At 35.0% G+C, this 23426-nt stretch overlaps 1 protein-coding gene across 2 annotated transcripts; it reads left to right on the plus strand.

Moving 5' to 3' along the window:
• Positions 1 to 2921: 2921 nt before the first annotated feature.
• Positions 2922 to 3657, plus strand: LOC116164447. 2 transcript variants are annotated; one of them, XM_031478632.1, is made up of 2 exons: positions 2922 to 3287; positions 3352 to 3657. In XM_031478632.1, exons 1-2 carry the CDS (start codon positions 3011 to 3013, stop codon positions 3522 to 3524), a joined length of 450 nt encoding a protein of 149 aa, XP_031334492.1. In that variant the 5' UTR covers positions 2922 to 3010; the 3' UTR covers positions 3525 to 3657. The 2 variants fall into 2 exon arrangements, with proteins under 2 accessions (XP_031334492.1, XP_031334491.1); XM_031478631.1 differs by having other exon boundaries at positions 2926 to 3299.
• Positions 3658 to 23426: the final 19769 nt, after the last annotated feature.

Consider the following 23426-nt stretch of genomic DNA (forward strand, 5'->3'; position numbering starts at 1 on the left):
ATGGAACCAGAAAGCATAAAAAAGTATTTCATTTGTGAAAAAGACTTAAATAATGATGTAAGTGTAGTGCTTCATCGCGGAATAGAAACTCTTATAAATTCCAGCAAAAAGCCAAAAGACACAACAGTCCGAGTTTAGAAAAAAGAAATAAATGGGGACGCTCTTGACGGGAGGATCCAGATAGAAAATTTAAATAGAAAATACCCAAAATGCGTAACTCTTTATAACAATTTGTTACAGTACAGAGGTTGACAACCCTTGTTCGTATTATTAACTTTTTTCAATCACTATCGTTACTTGACCAACAACAAACCAACTTCTACAAAACCAGAACGACCACCAGCATGATCTATGATGTACCTCTGACCATCCCTATTGGATTGATAAACTCCCGATGCTTCATCGGATTGCCAGCATTTACTCACTCCATACGATGGGTGGATATAGGTCTCATCCAAGTATATAACAGGTCTCTTAAGTTTCTTAAATACCGAGAACACCATGCTACGCAGTAACTTCTTTCCATTAACAACCTACGTTTATCATGATACTTTTTATATCAAAAAGTTTCAACAATTCCTTGCTTCCACCCGTATAGTTGATCTTTTCTTGCATTTTTTCTACGAGCACATTCAAAGTTGGCACCCTCGTTGGTAATCTACGGTCTTACTGTATACATTTTTTGTACAGTTCTTAACATACACAGATCAACTTAATCAAAATCGACACAACCGGAGTTGCGGGGGTTTTAGTGAGTAAGGCCTTTTGAATCTTTCAATGCAAAAAATGTAAATTGTGAATAAAAATTTTAAAACTTAGGTATGATCTTGATACTCATTTCACCGTGAATCGCTAGTTTCGGCGAAAAAAGTAGGTTCGGGCGATTAAAGTGGAGGACTGCAAAATTCAGCAAATTTTCGATTTTATCGAAAAAACTTTGATACGATGTTGCGATGTCAATTTTCGTTCGATTTAAACAAACTTGGGCTCATTTTAAAGGTAATTGGATGTTCTTCAAGAGCTCCTCGCGTTCAGAGAGTTTACTGCTTGTGAATGACGTCAGTTCCGTTTTTTTTTTGCGCGCGAAATATTGAAAATTGCGAATACTTCATTTTTGGGCCGAATTTCGTCGCACTGTAGTAGCGTTAGTTTTTATCAGATTTTTATCAACAAGAGCTCATCTGAAAGGAAATTTTATGTACTTTAATTTATTACTGAAGTTTTTTCGTCAAAAAACCGAAATCAAATGAGTTATTTCGGGTTTTGTGGAAAAACCACCGATTTACCGCCATTTTTCCAAGATGGCGGCTCCCGCGTCATGCGGATTTTTGTGCAAATGTCAAATTCGGATTCAGCGACCCAAAAAACATAAACCCTGCATCTTGGTTCGTTGTCTCAGAAATTTGCAAGGTGGACCCCTGTTTTGAGCTCTAGGGCCTGGAGTTTTGAGTCACGTAATGCATAATTTTGAATAGTTGGGGGAATATTTTGTAATTGTGGGATATCCAATTTTGGGGTCAAGTTTATTTTGGCTTTTGTTGATTGAATAATTTATTTTGGTACCTAAATTGATTTTACTTTACTTTTTACTTTTACTTATTACTACCCTCGTATCTTCTCAATTTCATACGAGGAGAATTAAGATAGAAATTGAGTGGTGCTCAACCGTATTGGTAAGTGGTAACGAAGCACGGAAGATTATATGCCCAGAACGAACTATCCCTGTGGAGATCCTCACGCTTTTGTTTTATTTCCTAACCCTGAGCTTGTCGGCCGTTTATGCGGCGGGTGTGGGGTAAAAGCAGCGCCAACTCTGCCTTCTGGTATAAAAAATCGCCAAATATAAAAATTCACACACTGTATCGAACAGCGAAAGATTTATTCGCAATTGAAGAGAAACCAGAGTGCAGAATTACTTAACTAACCTAACCCATACCTCTGTCCAAAATAGGGGTGTAAATAAATATTTATTAGCGCGCTTTATTCAGGATTACAAAAAAATGGTATAAATCTTTCGGTGGCGAATTTACTAGTGGCGAATATTCTAGCGGTGTAGTATCTCGGAGGCCGAATTTACCTGTTGACGTGTTTTCTTGGGGGCTAATAGTCTGGGGGCGACTTTCGTGGAGAGAACTTTTGAAACTTGAAACTTTGACATATGCCTGGCGTCGCCGCCTCTCCCAGGATTTAGTCAACTGTCGTGAGGATGCGTCCCTGGTAGACACTATCAGGGACGTTTCTCCACTACTTTGTTGCCATCGCGCTGGGCCGCGACATATGCCAAAGAGACGAATATTCCTACAATCGAAAGTCTCATTAACGCAGTACAAAATGCAAGAAACATGAAGTGAATGATACTCCCGTAAATTTTGATGTAGAAAAACTTTTATGGGAACACTGTGTATACTGTCAAACCACCATTGTATGTTAAAAGACCTTAGGTGGACTGATTACTTGTTGGTGTGTATTCATTAAAAGAATGCCATGCCTCAATTCCTGAACCTGAATTTCCCTTGTAGCGAGTTTCTGGGGAAGGGGTATTCCAGCAGGAGCTAATTCTACATGGGCGAATTTAAGAGGCGAATACTCTGAGGGGTGTGAATTTGCCGAGGCTAATCTTTTGGGCGCGAATTAGGGGCAAGTTTTCTTGAAACCGAATATTCCGGGAGTGAATTTATACCAGGGAGAATCTTCCCACAGTCATAACTTTGCCATCCATGACCTTCATTATATCACCCCAATAAGTGCACAAGTATTCGTTTTCACGCGTTAATTATTCATGACCTCGTACTGGGACTAACCTAGTTTTCCCTACTTTCTCATTAGCCGTGATAATAGAAAAAATGTCTTATCTTTGTATATAATAAGGAGATTATCTGCTAATTATGTACTAATGAACGCTTCAATTTGCAATATTGTCGATTGGCTATGATGAGTTGTTAAGTACGATTAGAACTTGTCAGTGCAGCTCATCCTACAGTAAACAAAGCATTTTTATAAGTAAAGAACAATGAATTGCCTAATATTTGTTACAACTACACTTTTATTTGCTTCGCATGTGCGCTCAGAATTTAGTAATTCAAGTCAAAACCAGAGTTTGGAATCACTTCAAAACTTCAGTACTGATATACCCATTGCAATAGATGATTCAAATACCACTACCGCAGATGTTACAAACGATACTTCCACTACTAACATATCAATATCTGATACAAACACCACCCTCACCTACGCTACAAAAGAAGAGAATGAAGATAGTGACCGAATGGTTTTGAGGACAATTGAATGTAAGGAAATCGGTAACAGTTTCATTATTGTAGTTAGTACATAACTTATTTAACTATATTTTAGCACGACAAACTCGTAGTGGACAATTAACACTTTTCAAGTATCATTCAATTGCGGAAATTTACATTACATCGTTATTCAAGTGCGCGATCCTCGACTTGGACTTAAATGATCTTCTAAGAACAGCAGAAGAGGTACACAAAGAACTGTCGGATGATGAGGGTGTAATCGCTTAACAGTCTGATATCTTTATTTAACACGTTGATACAGAATTCGCACTTTTTTGGTTTATTACCAAGACTGTCAATTGCACGCAGAACTGATTTTCAGTACATTTTTAACGAGAGAAATAAAAGATTTTTTTTCGAGCGCTGGTAAACTGCGCATACTTATACCTCTTTAAGTATGTTGTTTCAGTAGAAGCATAGAGGAAAATTCAATCCTCTATGGTCAATGTCAATGCCCCTTTTTCCATGACGCAGACTTCTAGATATTAGCGTCAGGATCTCAGATCTTGCATTGTGTTTTCTATAGATTTTTATTTTCTACTTCGTTCATTTGAGTTAGCCTATAGACAGAGCAAATTGAAGACCTTGTTGGCTAAGTTTGGATTATTGCTTTTTACGAAATGGAAGAAGCAACAGTCTCATTTTCGACGTCCCAACCATCACGTGCAGCAAACCCAAAACTGCTCATTGTCATCCATTCCGACACCAGACCACTCAAAATATTGGCGGAAAGATATAGGACACCTTGAACGGGCACTCACACACAACTATCAAAATCAATACAAAGGTGATGAACCAATCTAATCTCAATCACCCCAGTAACAGATCCAATCCAATCCCAGGATCGCCAGCCGTCATCCTCAACCGTGTCAAGCGTCACCTTAGCTCTAATCCAACCATTCTCCGCATGAGGGTACCAAACAACCTCGTGCAACACATATTCTCATGCAATTCCATGCGAAAACCAACAATGAACAGCTTCGAATTCACACGTAACATCCAGAATGTGCATTGTGCAAGCGACAACACTGTTAAACCACACGGTCTCAATCGAAAATTATCGACATGTGCACAACCTCACCATTCACCATGCTTTAAGACGAAGACTATAGCTTTTTTCTATTTCGGTGTTACAATGAGAATTTTGTGCAACTGTCTTCGGCAAAAACAGTGTTTCAATGAGTTCCATTGTAACATTGTTTTTGGTAACTTTTCATCTCTAAGTTGGCAGTTCGCCAAGACGTCAACGTCAAATCATCAGATGTGAAATCAAATTACGTACGTAAAATGTATGCGTTTTCCTTGATTTTTGGTACACGAAGAACTTAATACAATCCAAATCAGCAGTTTACACATCCACCATAAATAAATTTATCTACGAGTAAAAAATTACACATTCACGGAATTTCAAGTTTCCAAATGTCAGTGTTGTGTTTATTTACGCTACCAACTCAAAATTTGTCAACGTAAATGGTGTTGCCAACTTAAGACATATTAATTCTAAAGTTTCCTGTAGTTTTTGATAATTACTTTTTTATTAAATTAAAGCCCCGAAATAGAAAAAATAGTATGAAAAACACGTGTTACAATGCTTTATTGTAATACTCCTATCTTGTGGACACTCGTGGCTCCGCTTCGCTACGCCACTCATGCCAGAAGATAGTCGTATTACAATAGGTCACATTGTAACACTTGTCTTCCAATATACTATTGCCAGATACGAAGTACAATTCGTTTTCATTACCGTCTTTTTTTAAAAAAGTATGTTTATAATCTGAGATTATCGTGTATTGTAGTTAAAAGTCAAGCGAGATATCGACACCGAAACTCTGATAGTTGACAAAATAATCAAACGCACACGTGGCATTTTCTTACAAAGGATTTATGAATTTAATTTCGTTCATTTATCTTGCAACACATTTTAGATTGACTTATTAGTTCAAGACGTGATTCAAGTACGAGACTGTTTGCATTTAATTTGTTTTTTAAAATCTAATAAGTAAGTCCGACACGTAAAAATCGTATCTGCAATTTTAAAGTTGAACTCAAGCTAACGCTCGAATAAAACTAAAAAGTATTGACATGCTGAAAATTGTTACAAGTTGGATGGTACCTATTGTAGCGGAATAACAATTGGTTCAGGTCTGGCACTGGCCGTAATGTGTAATGATGAAACTTTTCGTTTGTACACCAAATGAATGGTCTACGTTTATCTACTAAATATTTAAAACACGGAGTTTGTATGTATACTAGCGCGTTGGTTGTTTTGCAATGATCAATTTTACCAAGGAACAAGATTAAAAAACCTCTATTTAAATTAAATAAGTGCATTATCGCCTATCATATGCAAAGAACCGAAAAGGCGGTCTTTCAAAATGAATCGAAATACTCTCTATCCATGTTTATTACAAATAAATGCAATTCTGTTGATACATTTTCAAATCTCAAGCATACAGCTGCAAAAAATTTAATTTATAAGGAAACTTTACTTTGGTTACCTACCTAATAACGCGTTGTTGTCGAGCCGATTTCCCATGTAAACAAAGATTCCAAAGGCGACTCGACAGCAATTCATTTTTGATCGCATACTACCATTGTTTATTCTAACCAAAGAATTACTGGAGGACTACTACATTCTACCGTTAGCATTGAGTTCAACTTACCTGTTTATGTTACTCATTCTAGAATAACATGAGACAAATAAAATACAGGGAAAGTTCGTTATACTTGAACACAATTTAAGGGTAGAGTACTTTTGGGCATTTCATATCATAAGCTTAGATGTATGATCTAAGATCATAAGCAATCTTTAGGGTGTCAAAAATTGGAAGGTTGATTTTTTCGCCCATAAGTAAAGTGGAATTTTCATAATGAGATTTTTAAACCGTTGTGTAAATGACATTTTTTCTGTGTCATGTCAATTTAATGGAGCTTTGTTGGTTAATAGATTCCGGATGCAGGGGCGATAAGAATTTAGCTCATATACAATCGTTTTAACTAGGCGTATTGAGTTACAAATGCGAACTCGGCGCGGCGCGAGGTACTCGCAGGCTTGGGAAAAGCAAGCTTTTTTAACGGTTGTTACTAATTTTCCTTTTCTCCTACTTCTTCTGGTTGATAAAATTGGAGGTGGTTCTAATGACACAAAACATATAAAATACACCTGAAATCTGCCAAGTTGAATTAGAAAATCGGCGCTCGCTGCAGTGTTGCCATAATTCTCAGTTCGGCTTGTAAATATAGATGGTTGTGACTACATCAACGTGTTTTGTCACTCATTTAAGGGATTAAAGTGTCACGGGACAAAAAGTGACATGCGAAATGTCAAACACAATATAGTGTAAGTACGGTAAACCCAATTCACACTATAGCTCAGGTCACGCTCCGCTCAAAATATTGTAACATGCTATTTCAATTGAACATTCACATTTGATGGCCAGGCGAGGGGGGGGGGCGGAGGATTATGGAATGAGTACCGCCAGTCCGCCACTTTTTGTAATATTTTTCAAAACATGGTTTTTTTTGTTCTGTATACTGCAGATACTTGTTACGTTCACTTAGGGCCAACGTGACAAAATTACCTTAGATAAGCACACGGTAAGCTCAGGCAAAGTAGAGGTGGGTCGGGGTGAAAATGGGGTTCTTCTATACACACACACACACAAATAAGCCAAAAAGGGAAGGAAACAGTAAAAGTAATCCGGATAGGCGCCACTTAGTCTTTGATGAATTTAGAGAGAGAGGAATACTAAAGGGATGAACAAGGCAGACCAAGAGATTCTTGTTCTCGTCTTACTAAACTCAAAGGAATACACAATTATGGGGAAAACAAACAGTATTTGATGTATAAATGCGGGTAGTTTAATAACAAAGATCTCAAAATATCACAAATCTGACACTGTAATATATCGATCTAGTATATCAAACTGGGAATTTAACATAATCTCTAATAAAATAAATGAGAAGCCAACACGTAGCCTGGGAAAATATTTATCCAAAAGGGCTTCCGCAGAAACAACGGAGCTATAATCATTAAGTGACTTTCAAACAAAGTAATAATCACAACTCGTTAGTATCAACAACCAACATGTAATCAAACGTTAAAAGGGAAAAACGACGAAAATAACTAAATTTACCTTGAACTCCGGTCGCAACCTTCCGAGCTCAGAGGACGCGAAACTGCAAATCTGAAACAGTCAGACACAAAAACAAAAAAAATATAAGAAGGGTAATGATTCGCGTTGCACAATATATCGCATAAGCAATGGTTAACGTAAGACGCGAATGATTATTCTTGTACGTAGAATTGCAATCAATACTAAAACGAATCAAAAATTCAAATGACTTTACAACAAAACAAAATTTGGTTCGACTAAGGGTTGCTTTTCACAATCGGTGTGAGATATCAAAAAGTGACATGAAGTTTTAAAAGAAAAATACTATAAAATGTACAAATAAAATAATTGAATCTATCTTCAATGACAAAGCAATCTTATCAATTCAAATGAAAACAAACTTACACGAGCAAGTTCTTCAAAACAAAATACATAACGTTAATTAAAAATTTACACAGTATCAACTCCACACGTCTCGTTAATTAAGTACTTGCGTTTCGGAAGAATGAATCGTAGGTCAACGAACTTCGTAAAATTGGGTCATCAGTTCAAATATCGGTTTCACATGAAATGGCGGTAATTCTTCAGTCGGTAAGGTAGAAATATGTAGAGTGTTTTTGATTGTAATGGCGTCGAAACTTCAATGGAATTCTATTGCACCATATGGAAAATCGGGTATTCGCGTTTCCACGTCAAAATATCAATGTACAGTCAGGAAGCAATTGGTAAAACCAAAATAAGAAGTAAGAAAACTTAGGGAGTACGAAAGTAGCCTAAAATAGATTATTTAAAATAAAAAGATAATGCGTCATAGATAACATACCGCAAAACGGCCTTAAACTTGTAAGATAAATCCGCAGCAATGCGTCATCAGCGAAATTGGAAGTAAGATGATAAGAGAAAACTTCACTAATCTTAGTACCACACCACTAATTAATCCCAAGAAAGGTAGACGAATATGTCAAGTAAGTGTAATGGCGTGTAGTTCAAATACAAGTCAAGATCGAATCGAGTCGAGTTCTTCAACAAGGACTGCGCGCGTCGACAGTGAGTGGGAGAAGATACAACCGCGCCAATCAACAGAACACTAGACAAAAGGTTTTTTAAAAGAAAACTATATCGCAAATAAAGGATCGGGTTATAATGTGAACATCTAGATGGCGTAAGGATTGCTATATAAAGGTAAGAGAGGAATTCCACATAGTAATTCAAATATAAGCCAAAGCAAAGATTACACGGTAAAGAAAATAACGTCACATACTGACCATACAGTATATGGACTGCAATTAGCCCTATGCTCTTAGTATAACAATATGGGTGGTCACGGATGGGGGACACAGTAGTATTGGATATATCAATGTCTGAGTAAACCACTCCCGTAGTATGGGAAACTTTAAATACTCTTCATTATCTTCTATACGTCCATAAATAAGAATACGTTTGCTGTTTTGACAGATTTATTAATTGACGTTTGCTAATTTAACGTTGACAGTCTTAAATCGTGTCTCATCGAACAACTTCGAACAGACTCCTACCCAGGCGATGTCCTTGCCCATATTTTATTTGCAATTAACTCCATGTCCATGTGCTGTATGGTCTCAGTGCAGATAATACAGCATAACTACACATGTTCAAAACCAAATAATTGTTATAAACGTACATACAGTGTGTCCCAGGTAGAACTCGCCATAGGGAAACGGCAATGTATTTTTTCGTGAAGGATCCACGCGACATTTGAAATTAGCGTTCAACGTACTACTCCAATGCCAATCTCGTTATAGCATCAGGCAAGCGCAATAACGTACTCAAAAGTTACTGTAACAGTAAAAACACGTTCTATATTAATTAACGTCAAGAATAAATAGTTATTTATTATACAAGGGAAAATAGTATTAGATTTTAGCTGTTGTGACAAAAAACCGAGGAAAAAAGTAATTTAATAAAAAGTGACATTTTGTTACCTGTCAACAGAGATAAAGTGTCAAACGTTTTTCCCATCACAGAAAAAACTCCATTTTCAGTTCAAGATTTTCAGCAATGTTGTAAAGTTACGTATACGTATTTGCATATTTAGTGAATTGTAATTTCTATATGCGTCAAATACTACTTTTAAACATATACGACGTATACCCTCCAATACATTTTGGTTCTTGCACCATATTTTATACTTTTACCGTTTTTCACTCGGTTTTTCAAGTATCTTTTTAAATAGCTTGTTCTGCAGAGTTTTAAACGATTATTTCTGCGCCGTAGTTTTGAACCGGAATCTTTAACTGACATTTATTATTATACGGTCACAAATTGATATAACAAGGTATACTGATGTTACAAACAAACACATGTTTTCTTTCAAACTTGAACTTCAACATTGAAATTACTGCAATTGATTACAGGAGTACAAAAAATAGCGTATCTATATACCACAGAACTAAGGATGGGTTCTAATCCCTCAGGTGCTTGTTGCCCTGAACGTTTCGGGCAACAATCTGCACCCTCGGGATTAAAACACACACTTTAGTCCCTTGGTATATAATACACTATTTTCACCCTTAGTCGACCCTTATTATCATAAAAATGCACTATAGTGAATCCTTAAGTAGAAGAGTTTCCATAGTGATCCGAAAGATTTCTAACGGGCATGAAAAACTGTAACTTTATAACGTCTTATTTAGGTGGTTGGAGGAAAAGAAAAGAAAAGCAGAAAGTATGTACGTTTCGAAATATTGAGATGTTAGGATTTTTTTCAGTTAAGGAAAAATCGATGAACTTTAGCTGTAAAAACTAAGAATGTGCGTTAATAACATTTTTAAGGCAATATTAGTTATTCACATTAATTATATTAATGGTTACGTTTTTTTTCGTATTAAATTTTATTCATTGGCGTAGAAAATACTTTGATGTGAATTGCTCCTTTCCATCAATTTATCAACGAATCTAAACCTTTCATGTTATGATATCCACGAGCACAAAAAGCAAATAAAACACTACGTAATGCGGATATGGAGGCAAGTATATAACTTTTCAATGTCATTACAGAGATGGAATTCAATACATTAAGAAAACATTTTAAATTACTTTTCAAACTTGCGTTCGTTCCTTTAGCGGTATGTTCGACATTTTTGTTTGACGAGGGTATTGTACCATTTTCGTTTTTATAATCCACTTTGTGCTTAGCTCGCTATTTCTGTAGAATTGGATAACTGCATTTCCTCTCAATATTTCCTTTTATTTCTCAGTTTCATAAAGAATCAGGTAAATTTACCAATAAATTTCATTCACTAAAATCTGTTACTTTTCGCTTATTACCACAATCCTATTGTTGGCACGAAACCTGCAGCATATATTTCATAAATCTACGTTTACTATTAAGGGATGAGTAATAAATATTCTGGTTTCCATACAATACAATATTTATTTAATTCGTATGTACCGAAGTGATATGCTTCGAAATTTCCCCAACGAAATGAATCTGTAAACAATGATTGTTGTCTTAGTTGTATTTACACAACACGTGACTGCAGCTATTGGGGCTGGGGCACACGTTCCAATCTCAGTGCCCTTATTTAACATGGTCGAGAATAAGTTCAAAGTCCCCTACCGGCGTTAGTTGTTTGGGTTTACTAGCACCTTTCCAATCAAAATTCCTCGACCCATATCGGTATAATTGGGTAATATGACTCCCAAGCAATTTTTCTGGAGCCATGTGAACCATCACAACTGTTTCGCAACACTTCGGCAGGGTGACAATATCGACAAGTATAACGCGTAGCAGCTCGTCTACTTCTCTGTGAATAGGAACTTCTTCATGGTCTACTCGAAGTGCTCCATCTTCAGGTCTATCGGTAACTCGAATTCTCTCCCCGAGTCCATTCTCAAAATAACCTCATCGACTATCTCTGCTACCAACACTTGACGCGTACCTTTCTTGAATCCAATACCAATATCGAATTTAGCTTCTGTGTTTATTGACTTCCTTCTATTTTAGCTTGACGGATTTTCATTTCTTGCATTAATTGCATCAGTTGTGCCATTTTATTGGTCTCTACTGCCATAAACTTTCACTAATGGTTCACTTAAAAATAAGCCGGCTCTTGACACCAGTGTAACGTAAATTTAATTACGCCTTTTATTTATATACAATTAATTAACAATAATTTACAACGGTCTTAGAATGCATTAATTAATAGTAATTTAACAATTGATCTAGAACGCTTTGGAAGGTTCTAGAATAAACACGTCATTTTTCCCGGAAGGAATACGTCACATCCGCCTTCGTTCTTTATCGCCTATGACTAATATTTCATGGCGCCTCGATGTCTATCGAGATTTCTGGAATGATCGCTACATATTTATAATTTCAAATCCTTTAGATATAAATAGAACATTCATTAAATCTGGTTAACTTTCATTTGAACGTTATATTTTTTCGCCATTCTTGTTCTGTTTTAATACATTTTTCATTGTTATCGTGACATTCAGCTTCTCTCATATGAGCGAAGTTATAAAACGTAAAATTAAACTTCAATTAGACTTGAAAAAAGAACCTCAGGTAATATACAGCTAGGCCCGCACGCAAAATTGAAAGCAACTTTGTTTCAAGCTCTTGAATTTGCATTAGTGAAACTAACCATGAATGCTACACTGAGCTAAGAGTAGAACTCTTGTATTTGAATACATATAAAAGCTTTCAAGCTTCACAAAACAAAGACGATGCATCCATTCCCGTAGTGTATTCACATTTTGATTTCGATAAGAATGACTACTTTGCAACTGAACGCGCGAATATGTCCGTGTCCGTCCGTTTATTATTATAAAACAATTCATTCGATCTTTTTGATAAAAAAGATAGGTGGTATATTATTTTCTTGTCGAGATAGTCCTTCCCTAACATCTCGTTCGTCAATGGCCCATCTTATTTGGTTCATCTGTGATTCATAGAAAATATCAAGTTTAAATAAAGCGACTTCTTCAAGCGATGGTCTTTTTGTGTGGGATATTAGAAAAGTTGATTTCCGCAGAGAACAGCTACCCTAAATTCGCTCGAGACATGAAACAAGGCAAAAGAAAAAAATGGAATGCTGTTTGTATGTGAAGTTTAAATTAGATTTAAACAATTGTTTACTCTAGAAGAGACAATATAAAAGGAACAGCATTTTCAAAAACGTGTTTATATGCTTTCTTTTCATCGCAACCTTCTTTCTGCAATAAATTATGCAGATTATGGAACGTAAAAAATGTCTCAAAATCTCTTTCATATCACGAATATAACATGATTAAATTAAGAACTTCATTTCCGTTATATTTTCTGCTTACTGTAAAGTTTGAAACACATGTGTAAAAGTCATATGGCACTTGTTTTTATCACCCGCACGTTAGTAAGGGAGGTATTATTGCATTGGCGTGACCCCCCACTTTTTTTTAAAATCTAAATACGCCTTTGAAGCACCAAATGTCCGAATCAAACCAGTTAGCTCAAGGTTGTAAAATAAAAAGGGCTTGAGATTCCTTACAGCGATTGTTCGTTTCGGGCACAAACCTTCGAAACTTCCTTGCAACTTACCATGAAGTTGAGCGCCACCCAGCTTCTTAAGTTTAACGCTCGCCCCATGTATAAAACTGGATAGATACGAGTAGCAATGAAATCAAATACGAAAATACTGATATATGGGTTGGGTTGGTAGAGCAGCCTTGGCTGAAACCCCGCCCATTCAAAAATAAAGGCAAATAAATAAAATAAATAAATAAATATATTATTCTTCAACACAATAAAAAGGAATTTAATCAAAGTAAGTTAACTTCTCCCAACTAGTACAAAACATTCTCAGATATCACAAGTAGCACATTAAAATTGTACATGAACCCCCAATTCTCAAACTAATAAATCTCCTAGTTCAATAATAATCGAGTAGATGGATACACGGAATTGCCCAAAATAAAATGATCAATGCTGTCGCCGGAAGTGCGCTCAGTTCCAACGCCTTCTAGGCTGAATCAGACGAACAGAGAACCGACAGACCGGAGCCACATATCGCGATGAATAATGAACGCATTACTGCCTGAAGGACCTCGGTCTACTTGTTAATGACTTCCAAAATCGTTACGTTAATACTCACATTTGCTTCGTAAGGAAGGCAGCTACACCAACAAAACAGAAATGCTTTCAAAATCGATCATCCATTGAGAAAGATTACAATAAATGACTGAAAATTAATGACGTTAGGTAGTTAGGTAAATTCAATATGTAGCTCCTCTAAGAATTAGAGAAGAAAAATTTACTTTAAACACAGGTATCGCTTTTGCACAAAAATAAAACCTAAAAAATAATTTCTAAAGATAAGTAAAATTCTATGCTAACAGAAAAACACCCGCACATTAATCATTTTACAATGTCTTATCAATTTTAATAAAAGTAATAATTTCGCATTTTATCTAATAATAGTTAGGCTATGGTTTATATGCAAAGATAAACTATAGATAGTGTAATCGGTCTTTGTGATAAACAAAATAATTATGAAAATTGAAATTATGCGTGGTATCATGCTTGAAGTTTCCCTGTCGATATTGCCATTCAAGGGGGCGAACAAGGGTGATTTCTGATTCCAAATGCAACAGTTCTACTACTAGAGAAGGATCTTTTTTTTTGAATTGATTATGGGAGACAATGAAAGGATGAGCTTTCCTGGTGCTCTTTGATAACAGACGGGTACCGAACTAATTAATTTACACTACGTAGTACAATTTATTTCGTACCTTTCGAGAGTCGGAGCTACAATCTCATTGCTTTCACAGGGATGCCGGATGAAACTCAAGTGTAGATGAGCTATGATCACAATTCGCGAACAGCGGATAAAAAGTTCTTCATTTTTCCTATAATGAATTACATCTTTTTATTCAAAACCCTTTGCTGTTGTAATAACTAAACATTTTAATTGGTCTTTATACGCTTTAGAACTTCGGATTAAAGCATTGATTAAATGATGAAATATTTGCTTTACGTCAAGTGTTAATTATACATAAAATCAAGTAAACGGGAATTCGTTATCATTCCATAGATTCAATCTTTTCCCTTTTTCGTTTATTAATACGAGTAGGTATACGACTTGATATAAACAAGAGTTAATTTCCCACTTTGTCCTGGACACCTGCAATAAAGATGGGACACCCTGTATTTCAATTATTTTAACGTTAAAAGTTGGTTGTAATTTGAGAATGGACCGAGGGGGAAACAACTTTGAATTTTTGTGTACACTTGCTTGAATTTTCTTGGTTTTTTATTGAATTTTTGTGAATTTTGTTGAATTTGAAATGTCTGCCAATTTTCATGAATTTTCTTGAATTTTCGTAGTTTCTTGAATTTTTGTAAATTTTCTTGAATTTTTGTAAATTTTCTTGAATTTTTATTGAATTTTCTTGAATTGTTGTAAATTTTCTAGAATTTTTGTTGTATTTTGTAAGTGTTATTCTTTTGTTGTATAAATAATTCGTTATAAATAAACTCGTTAACGTTGTTTAAATTTAATAAAACGTTACAATACAAACAAAATCACAATTATTCTAAGTTATTTACAAAATCAGACAGGTTTAGAGTAAATAAGAGATCCNTACGCCCTCAATAAAGCTACACCCTGTTTGCAAAACGTCCTAAATTTTTCCTTGTGAAAAGTTTTTATTTTTATTATTTTCTTTTTCTTTCCAGTTTGGTCTTTTAATGTGGCGTGTCAACTATCAGCCGTGAATGAGACGCGTATCTGCAGTAATTTTAATCTTTCGTGTTTCACGTTTTACGAAATTGGCTTCAAAGTTTAATGCAGGCAGTGAGACCAGCAGGCTGAATTTTTCTTTTGCAGTTTCTGGAATTTTTTGAATTCTCTTGAATTTTTTGAATTTTTTTAATTTTTTTAATTTTATTGAATTTTCTTAAATTCTTCTAAATTTTCTGAATTTTTGTAAATTTTCTGAATTTTTTTGAATTTTTCAGATTTTTTTTTAATTTGAATTTTTGTGTACACATAATTTTATAGTCGGAATGGACGCAAATAATATTTCGTTTTAACTTTTTCCAAAATTCACATGTCCATAACATATCATTTTAACGCGTTAGGTATCTTTATAATAGTTTTCGATGTTTTTTCTTCAAGAATTCATTCAAGCAGTTATGGACTGCATTTCTGAAAACATAATCCCTCTGTTTTTGATTAATCGTATTAACATTAAGAATCCCGGACGGGCAGACAATGAGAAAGTATGATTTTATAAGCACGCGTCTTAGTTTAAATATTTTCTTTTTGTAATAACTAGGTTCCAGTTTGTATTAGTGCCATACTATAAAATAATGGACTGGGAGTCAATCTGAAACAATGCAATGAAAAAAATCATTTTATTTAAAATAAAATAAATGATATTTTAAAATCAATTGCTTACGTAGCAGTGTCCTACAGTAATTCTAATAGTATACTCGTATATACATCAGGACCTCAAAACTTAAGTCGATACTCTCGCTAACTTCGTTATTGTAAGAGATAGGTACAAGGTCGGTTGAATTAGAGAACTATACTTCATTCATTATAAGAAGGCAGTAGATGGCGCTGGGTTTGAAGATAAGCACACACAGGAAAAATTTCAAACGGCACCAAATTATTTTAAAGTAGAAATATCTAGCACTGCAAACACAAATCAATCTTTGACATTAACAGTTAATGACACTTCAATAGTTTAGATGCCAACAGAAACTACTAGCTTGCAAAATTCGCCGCTCGTTTTATGTTTCAGCGTAATACTGACTTGTGTTTTAACCAATCACACTGAAGGTCAAATCTTCCCTATGTTTTTTACCGCTACCTTCTTAAAATGAATACAGTATAGTACATTTTTTACGCTGTGTGACGTTCATTTTGATCAAATGTAAAAAATTACCTTGAGATAAGCACATGGTAAGTCAGGTAAAGTAGAGGTGAGACGGGGTATAACGGCGTTCATGTACACTAGCAAAAACCAAGCAAAATGGAAAAAAACGGATAGGCGCCACAGTCTCTAGCAAATCTCAAAAGAGAAAGGACAATAAATACCTCACGAGGAAAGTAAGACAGACAAAGAGATTCTTATGTGGTCTTGATAAGCTAATGACAGGGATAAAGCAAACAATAATTGTGGTCACAATCGAGGGTAAGTATAATGTAATAATTTAATAAATTATCGCAAAGGACTACAAATAGGACACCGTTAGATATGAAATAGCAAAATGTTCAAATGTAAATCTGAAAAACATCCTACCTATTAATAGTATAATTTTTATAGTTTCATATGATTCATCTTTTTCGTAATTGCGTCTGCTTATATGTTCAGTTTCACTTCGCAAACATTCACTCGTTTTACAAAATTGTTCTGCTATGAAAGGAAGGAGTATGGATCGTTTGATAGCTGTTCTTTCTCTAAAGGAAAAGTATTGGTACACCAGTGGCGGAGTAGCTGTCGCTGTTCCCCGGGGGCAGCCAACCAAAATTGCGCCCACATACATCCCCCTCTCTTGTCATTTCACCATTAAATTAACAGCTAGGTATTTACAATGAAAACAGATATCGACAGAGTGTTTTAAATTGCTTGTTTTCGATATTTTGAGAACTAAAGATATAGATGCGGTTTGCACCTATCATAGTTACTTTTCAAAGCTAGATAGATCAATGATGTCAATTTTGACGTATGCTTTGCGCTAACGTGGCTACTGCGCAAAAGTTCAAAAATGTAAAAAGAAAAGTCTTAGGTTTATAACTCAGTTGTAAAAATATCAAAAAAAGAATAAAAAATAGACGTTGTTTATAAATAGTCCCTTAGCAAGGCGGTATTTTATATTTTCCATAACCTGCTTAGTTTTTAAAATACCTACAGCACCAAACCTTGCTAAAAATATTGCCCAAAAACATCGCAAACACTCTGTCCACACGACGTGCCTTTATTTCTCTAAATTTTGTCTACTACATCACATAAGTATGAGCGATCTCTAAGTTTCTTTGTCTACATTTCTACTTACGCTCTCAGTACGTAATATACTATTCTATACTTTTCGATGAAAATATTATTTGATCAATTTTGCCTCGGGATGGTTTTAGAAAATATATTTCACGATTTGTAGGCACCAATTCCGTTATTTAAACCAAGACATCAATGACTTCTGTGACGTTGACTCACCCGTCACACCCCCTAAAAACAACTAGGCAATTCGAAAAATTGTGCCCCCCCCCTACTTACCTGTGCCGGTTTTTTGGGTTTTACAATTGCAATACAAGAAATAATATGCCACCAGGAAACAACCTTTTCAGAAAATAAGAGCGATTGAATGACGATAAATTATTCTACATTTATTTCTACAAAAGTACGCAGATTTGAAATATCGCACAACTCAAAAAATAGATCAACTCCACATCTTTAACCTCGCCGGCGGGAAAAAATAACAAAAACCAATCGCTGGCGCGGTATCACTTTGAAATGAAATTCTTCTACACCGTCATCTTCCACTTCGGCTAACTTTCTGCTTATCCCAACACAAAGCGGATATCCAAATACTTCAATTTATTTACAAGCTCCTCCAAATCAAAACGATATTCCTTAAAAATTCAAATTCAAAAATTCTACGCTGTATGCGGTACAGTATCTGACGACCGCTTTTACACGAGGATACAGTCGCTCGCAGACTGGTATCTCGGATACACCTGGAAATTAAACATAATTCGTGTTGAAATAGCAGGTCCCTAACTGCAGGTAGACTGACATATGACCCTATTCTCTGTCTATTCACTGCAGGAAATTCGCGAAAAACTCGATATTAGACTACTCAAATGAACGTTGCAGGCTAACGGTTAGGCCTAGGCTAACTTGCAAATAAGCTATCGTGTAGGAAATTTTACGAGGAGCATTTTTTCTTTCAAAAGTTTTTCTCTAAGCCTGCTACATTTCGAGATATTAACGAAAAACTGATTTCGGGGGGCAAAAACGTGCCACAGCTCGATGAGCGGCGCAGTTGGGGGTCTGGACTTTTAGTACGTTATTCGGGACACCTAAACTGAGACATTATAACAAAATCCAGCTTTCCCCCCCCAAAATGTGTAGACCGATGCACTTACCGCCTGTACTATTTGTTATTATTTTTTGCGCATTTTCGAACTCATGTCCGTCCGTACGAGGCCTGAACAATAACTTTTCAAAATATTTCGTTCGCTCTTTTTAAATTCGGTAGCTTATAGGTCTGGCACCTTAGCCAAGATGATTAATTTGTATATGTATTACCAACTTTATTTATTAACATATTTTTTGAAATTTTAAATAAAGATGCTTCTAGTAAAGGCAAACATATCCCATATTTTAACATGAGATTTGCGCATGCGCAAAGTGCCTACGCACACTATATAATTTATGTTTCGACGACAGGTAGTTCAAGAAGAACCATCTAGAGAACCATTGTCAACAAACAACTAAAAGGTCAAACTACCCACCGGTATAATCTTGTAATGATTAGACACAAATTAGTACTGAGCACCAGGGTGAAAAGCAGTATCTCTTAGTGCCATTTTTGGCAAACTTTTTTTGTTTGCATAGTTTAAACAAATGCTTTATTAGAGCTGCATCAGAATCGCGGTGTAAAGCACGTCTGAGGGTACGTAAAAAGGTGATTAAAGCACGCCGAGCTCTAAAGGTTGCCAAGTAACGTTACTTCAAACATGGCATGAAATATTAGTAGGGAGCTAGTTCGAAATCCACTGAATGAGAGTGATCAAAATTTTAACCGACGGAGTTCCACTTTGGCCTATCAGAGAATGCTAAAATCGACCGTCTGCCGTCTCAGGTCATGTTACTTCAGACTCTGCAGTACTTTTTACGGTACCAATTCTAAATGTTTTTTTTTTGAGAAAATAAGGTATACTCCAAATGAAAACGTTGATATAGCTCTTAAAAATATTTAAAAAAATCATTTCACATTTGATAATTTCGTAAAAATAATATGATAATAAGATAATTTTACACTTTTATTCAAACACTTCATAATGTAGAGAGTGGTCCGTATTAAAAAAGGTAGTTTAGAATCGTATAAAAAAACCATACCCTGTAGGTATAAAAACTGTGTTTTGCGATGGATTCTACATAAAAAAGTGTTCTAAGAAAAATTTTGCGAAAGTCAATACTGTCCAAAACGTTTTTTTTTAAATACATGAGTTTTCATCGCCGTGATGTCGTAAAACTAATATAAAATGTATTTATGTAATACAACGGTATTTGTTAAGTTTACTCGGCGTACATCATTATCCTGAATCTAAATAGCTTTGCATGTACGAAAAGCTATTAGATAGCTTGGCCGCAACAAGTTGTAAATAAATTGTTCGACTGGAAAGATTGCGGAATTGCATTGCACTCGAAACTGCAATTCCTGTTATCTTCGCTAATGGGCACAAATCAAATATAAAATCACTCGCCCGACAAATTTGCATGCAATGCTCCAGATCAAATTATTTTTATCGCAATTGTATATCGAAATTTAAGGTATACAAACATAATCAAATAATTTGAACTTGAAGTACTTACTCAGAGCGTACTTTTTTTTAAATATCTTATATTTATAAAAATGTAATTTAATTCTATTCGTGGCCAATTTTTATTTTTGAATAAAATAATTGCAAACTACTGTATATACGCTATTAATCAACTGCACACTAATAATGAATAAAATTATTACCCATATATATTTGCAAGATTTCCACCTATTTTGTTTTAAATAATGTTTCAAAATAATGTAAGACGCTAGAGTTATTTTCGCTGTTTCGGGTACAATTCTAAACGAAGATGATGGCCTTCCCATTTTTTGTTTTTTATTTGGTAGAATAGAAGGTATGTTTTACTACCCTTCTTATTTTCTTTTTTATTTTATTGATTTTCATGCTCCACAACAGATAAAAACATCCAATTATTGTGGAGCAGTTCACAAATAAATACACATTTCTTATGCCTTAACTTTACGGACTAATATTAAACATAATAATATGTTCTAAGCCAATTAACTATGCATGATAATACATATTTATAACTTTTATGTTCATATAAGGGGAGAAGACCCATGAGCTATGAGGAGAAGGGATTAAAAGGTAAATGACACTTCATTTTTAGTACAGTTTCACTTTCAAAAAATAAAAAGTGCACTTTGACTCTTGTCTGTCTGTCTGTCTGTCTGTCTATCTGAGTTCCAAAGCCTCCGGATTTACACCACTTACAGACTTGGTATTGGTGTCATTCAATCAGAAATTAAAAATTATTTCATGTTTGTATTCTCATTGTTGTATCTCTAATTTTTATTTGTTGTCAAGTTGCCTGTTATCTCTAATGTGACAGTTCGCGTTAATTTATTAAGTTTTTCTATTGTTTAGAAGAGATAAAGATAATTATGTCAGAGAGAACGTGGTCATTGTAATTATTAAAAAATTGTATTTTATGATATAGGTAATTTGTTAGAATGAAATAAGTTTATCTCATACATTTGAGGGTATGCGTGCGGTATCTAAATATCGTCTATTGGCTGTTATCGTTGCTATCCAGTATAATTGGATGTTTAAGTTTTTCAAAAATTAAGGGGGAGTTCTGTTTAAATACGTCACACGTGAAGAGACGAACCGCTGTCCGTCGGCAACAGTCTTTGTTCGTTGTATAAACTTATCAAGTTTTCGGTTTGTGTTGATAGAAGTTTGTTTGTCAGTGTCCAGCGACGTTCGTTGGAAGAGATAACGCGATTGTTTTTCGTCCAGGTAGCGGCTGAGTACATTATAATTTAAAGAAGATGGTTAAATAATGTTCCAGTTTTGTTACCCGTTTTAAGGTCGGTCTAATTTCGTTGTGTATGCTACTACTTTCTTCACGAATCCCATATTTTTGGTACTCGTCACTTCCGGTCAAACATGAAGACAATTTCATGTTCTTAAATATCGATAAGAGGAAAAATTACGAAATCTCCCACACAAAAGGAGATGCATATTATAAGGCGGCTGCCCCTTGCGGCAGCCATTTTAAATTCGAATTTGGATCCCTTAAACGTCGGCATTCGGTGTGGTAACATAGTTTTTTGGAATCAGTATACCCAACTTAGGGTAAAAAAGTCATTTCTGATGAAACCGCTATTTTCTGTGGAGACGTTGCAGAAAACAAGTGTATAACACGATAATTGACCTTTGCACAGAAATTTATTACTATATGGAGCTGCTAGGTGTAATATAGAACTACCTCAAGAGCTGCTTGCCAACTGAGTTGAAAGAATTATAAATTTGTTTGAACGTAGACATTGAGATGAGCACAATTTTTCTGGAAGCATTATAAATTGGCTTCCCTCGGTAGACAATTTAAAATATGTGCGCTAAGTCTGCGTACGTCAGTAGTTTAGACGTTCCTGGCGCGAAAATAAATATATCCTATTCTATGAAAAGCAGTAAATTTATTCCATCACTTTTCTTATTTATACCCGTATTTCCTAAGGACGTACTACTTTTTTGGGGGGAAGTTTAGTTTCTATTAGATCCATACAATTTTATTATTCGTTATACTGACGGAAGGGGAGATCTAGGTATTATCCTTATTTATGTAACTACCTAATGCGATACAATTTTTCTTAATTACTCGCCCTTTTTGAAAGCTTTATGTTTCTGAAATCTGCATTACTAAGAACTATCCGGGAGAATAAGAAAAATAATCTTTTATTTCTAAGCAATTTGAGAAGCTGAATATTCAAACATAATAATATAATTTTTAACTGTACAAACTTTATGTGTATTCTTGCTAAAATTTAAGAGAGTTGGTAATTTTAACAAGTTTTGTATAATATAATGAAGTCGGCCACTATACTAGTACCTACCCTACTACTCCTACTCCATATGTCACAAAGTAGTGAGTTTTTGTTAGAGGGGAAATGTATAATGCCCGTTTTTACATTATATTTGAAATTACGCTTAATCATGGGGATAATACGATATATTGTTAGCATTAAATTAAAGAAACTTCCTAACTTGTCAGATTTCAATTTTAATTTATTATTGCAATTCAATAGTCTGTATAGTCATATAGTGTCTGTATAAACAATGCTCCAGTTTGTATTTTTGTAATGTTTCTTGTAATGCACAAAGTAAAAGGTGGCGATAGTGAAAATTGACACCAAGAGCGATGCTTAATCTCATTATACAATTAAAATGGGTGTAAAATCGGATTGGGGAGGGACTAGAACAGTTTTACAATGGAATTTACAGCTATAGCTAGTTATAATGAACCATTTACTCCATTTAGAATCATGCCAAATTTATGCAGGCAGGCAGTTGCCAAGTTTTTAACGCAAGGAGAACTAGATTTCTGTAATATCAGAAAACGGCTTGTTAGCATATTTCGATCTGAAATGGCGAAAATAAATCTTACATTTTTAATTTAATCTTATTAGGTGATGGACTTGAAGCGACTGCTATTTGAGTACGAAAGAGATTTTTCTGGTAAAAAGGTAACTTGCAGAAGCGCAGTTCCGAGGATCATTGTCCGTTTATACAAAGGCGTGAAAAATTATCGTGCGTATAAAAGACATTTATTACGAGGGCGGCTAATTATCATACCTTGACATCGATTAGGCTAAGAGTAAACACCTTTTTGACTTATATAGCAAATAAAAAGCTTCTAGAGAAGTCTCGAATCAGCATATCATATTTCATGGAAAGAATCACATCCTCTTTCATTCCGGAGACTAATCCTGATTAAAGTTTAATCACATGATGTGACCTCGGTATCGCTCTAGAAAATTCGCTACAATATTAATGACATCAACATGTCTCGTCGACGTCTCGGTCTAATGGTTAAATGAGATTTTCTTTAATTTTCGCTTACAGATGTTACGAAATTATCATGTCCGGGCGCAAAAGAATTCGTCGAGACTGCGAACAATTGAAAATAGAAAAAGTAGAGAAATTAGAGAAGTTGCTCGTGCATTTGATACTCTACAGACGACGTGTGAATAACG

The sequence above is a fragment of the Photinus pyralis genome, unplaced genomic scaffold, assembly GCF_008802855.1.
Source record: "Photinus pyralis isolate 1611_PpyrPB1 unplaced genomic scaffold, Ppyr1.3 Ppyr1.4_LG2, whole genome shotgun sequence".
NCBI lineage: Eukaryota > Metazoa > Arthropoda > Insecta > Coleoptera > Lampyridae > Photinus > Photinus pyralis.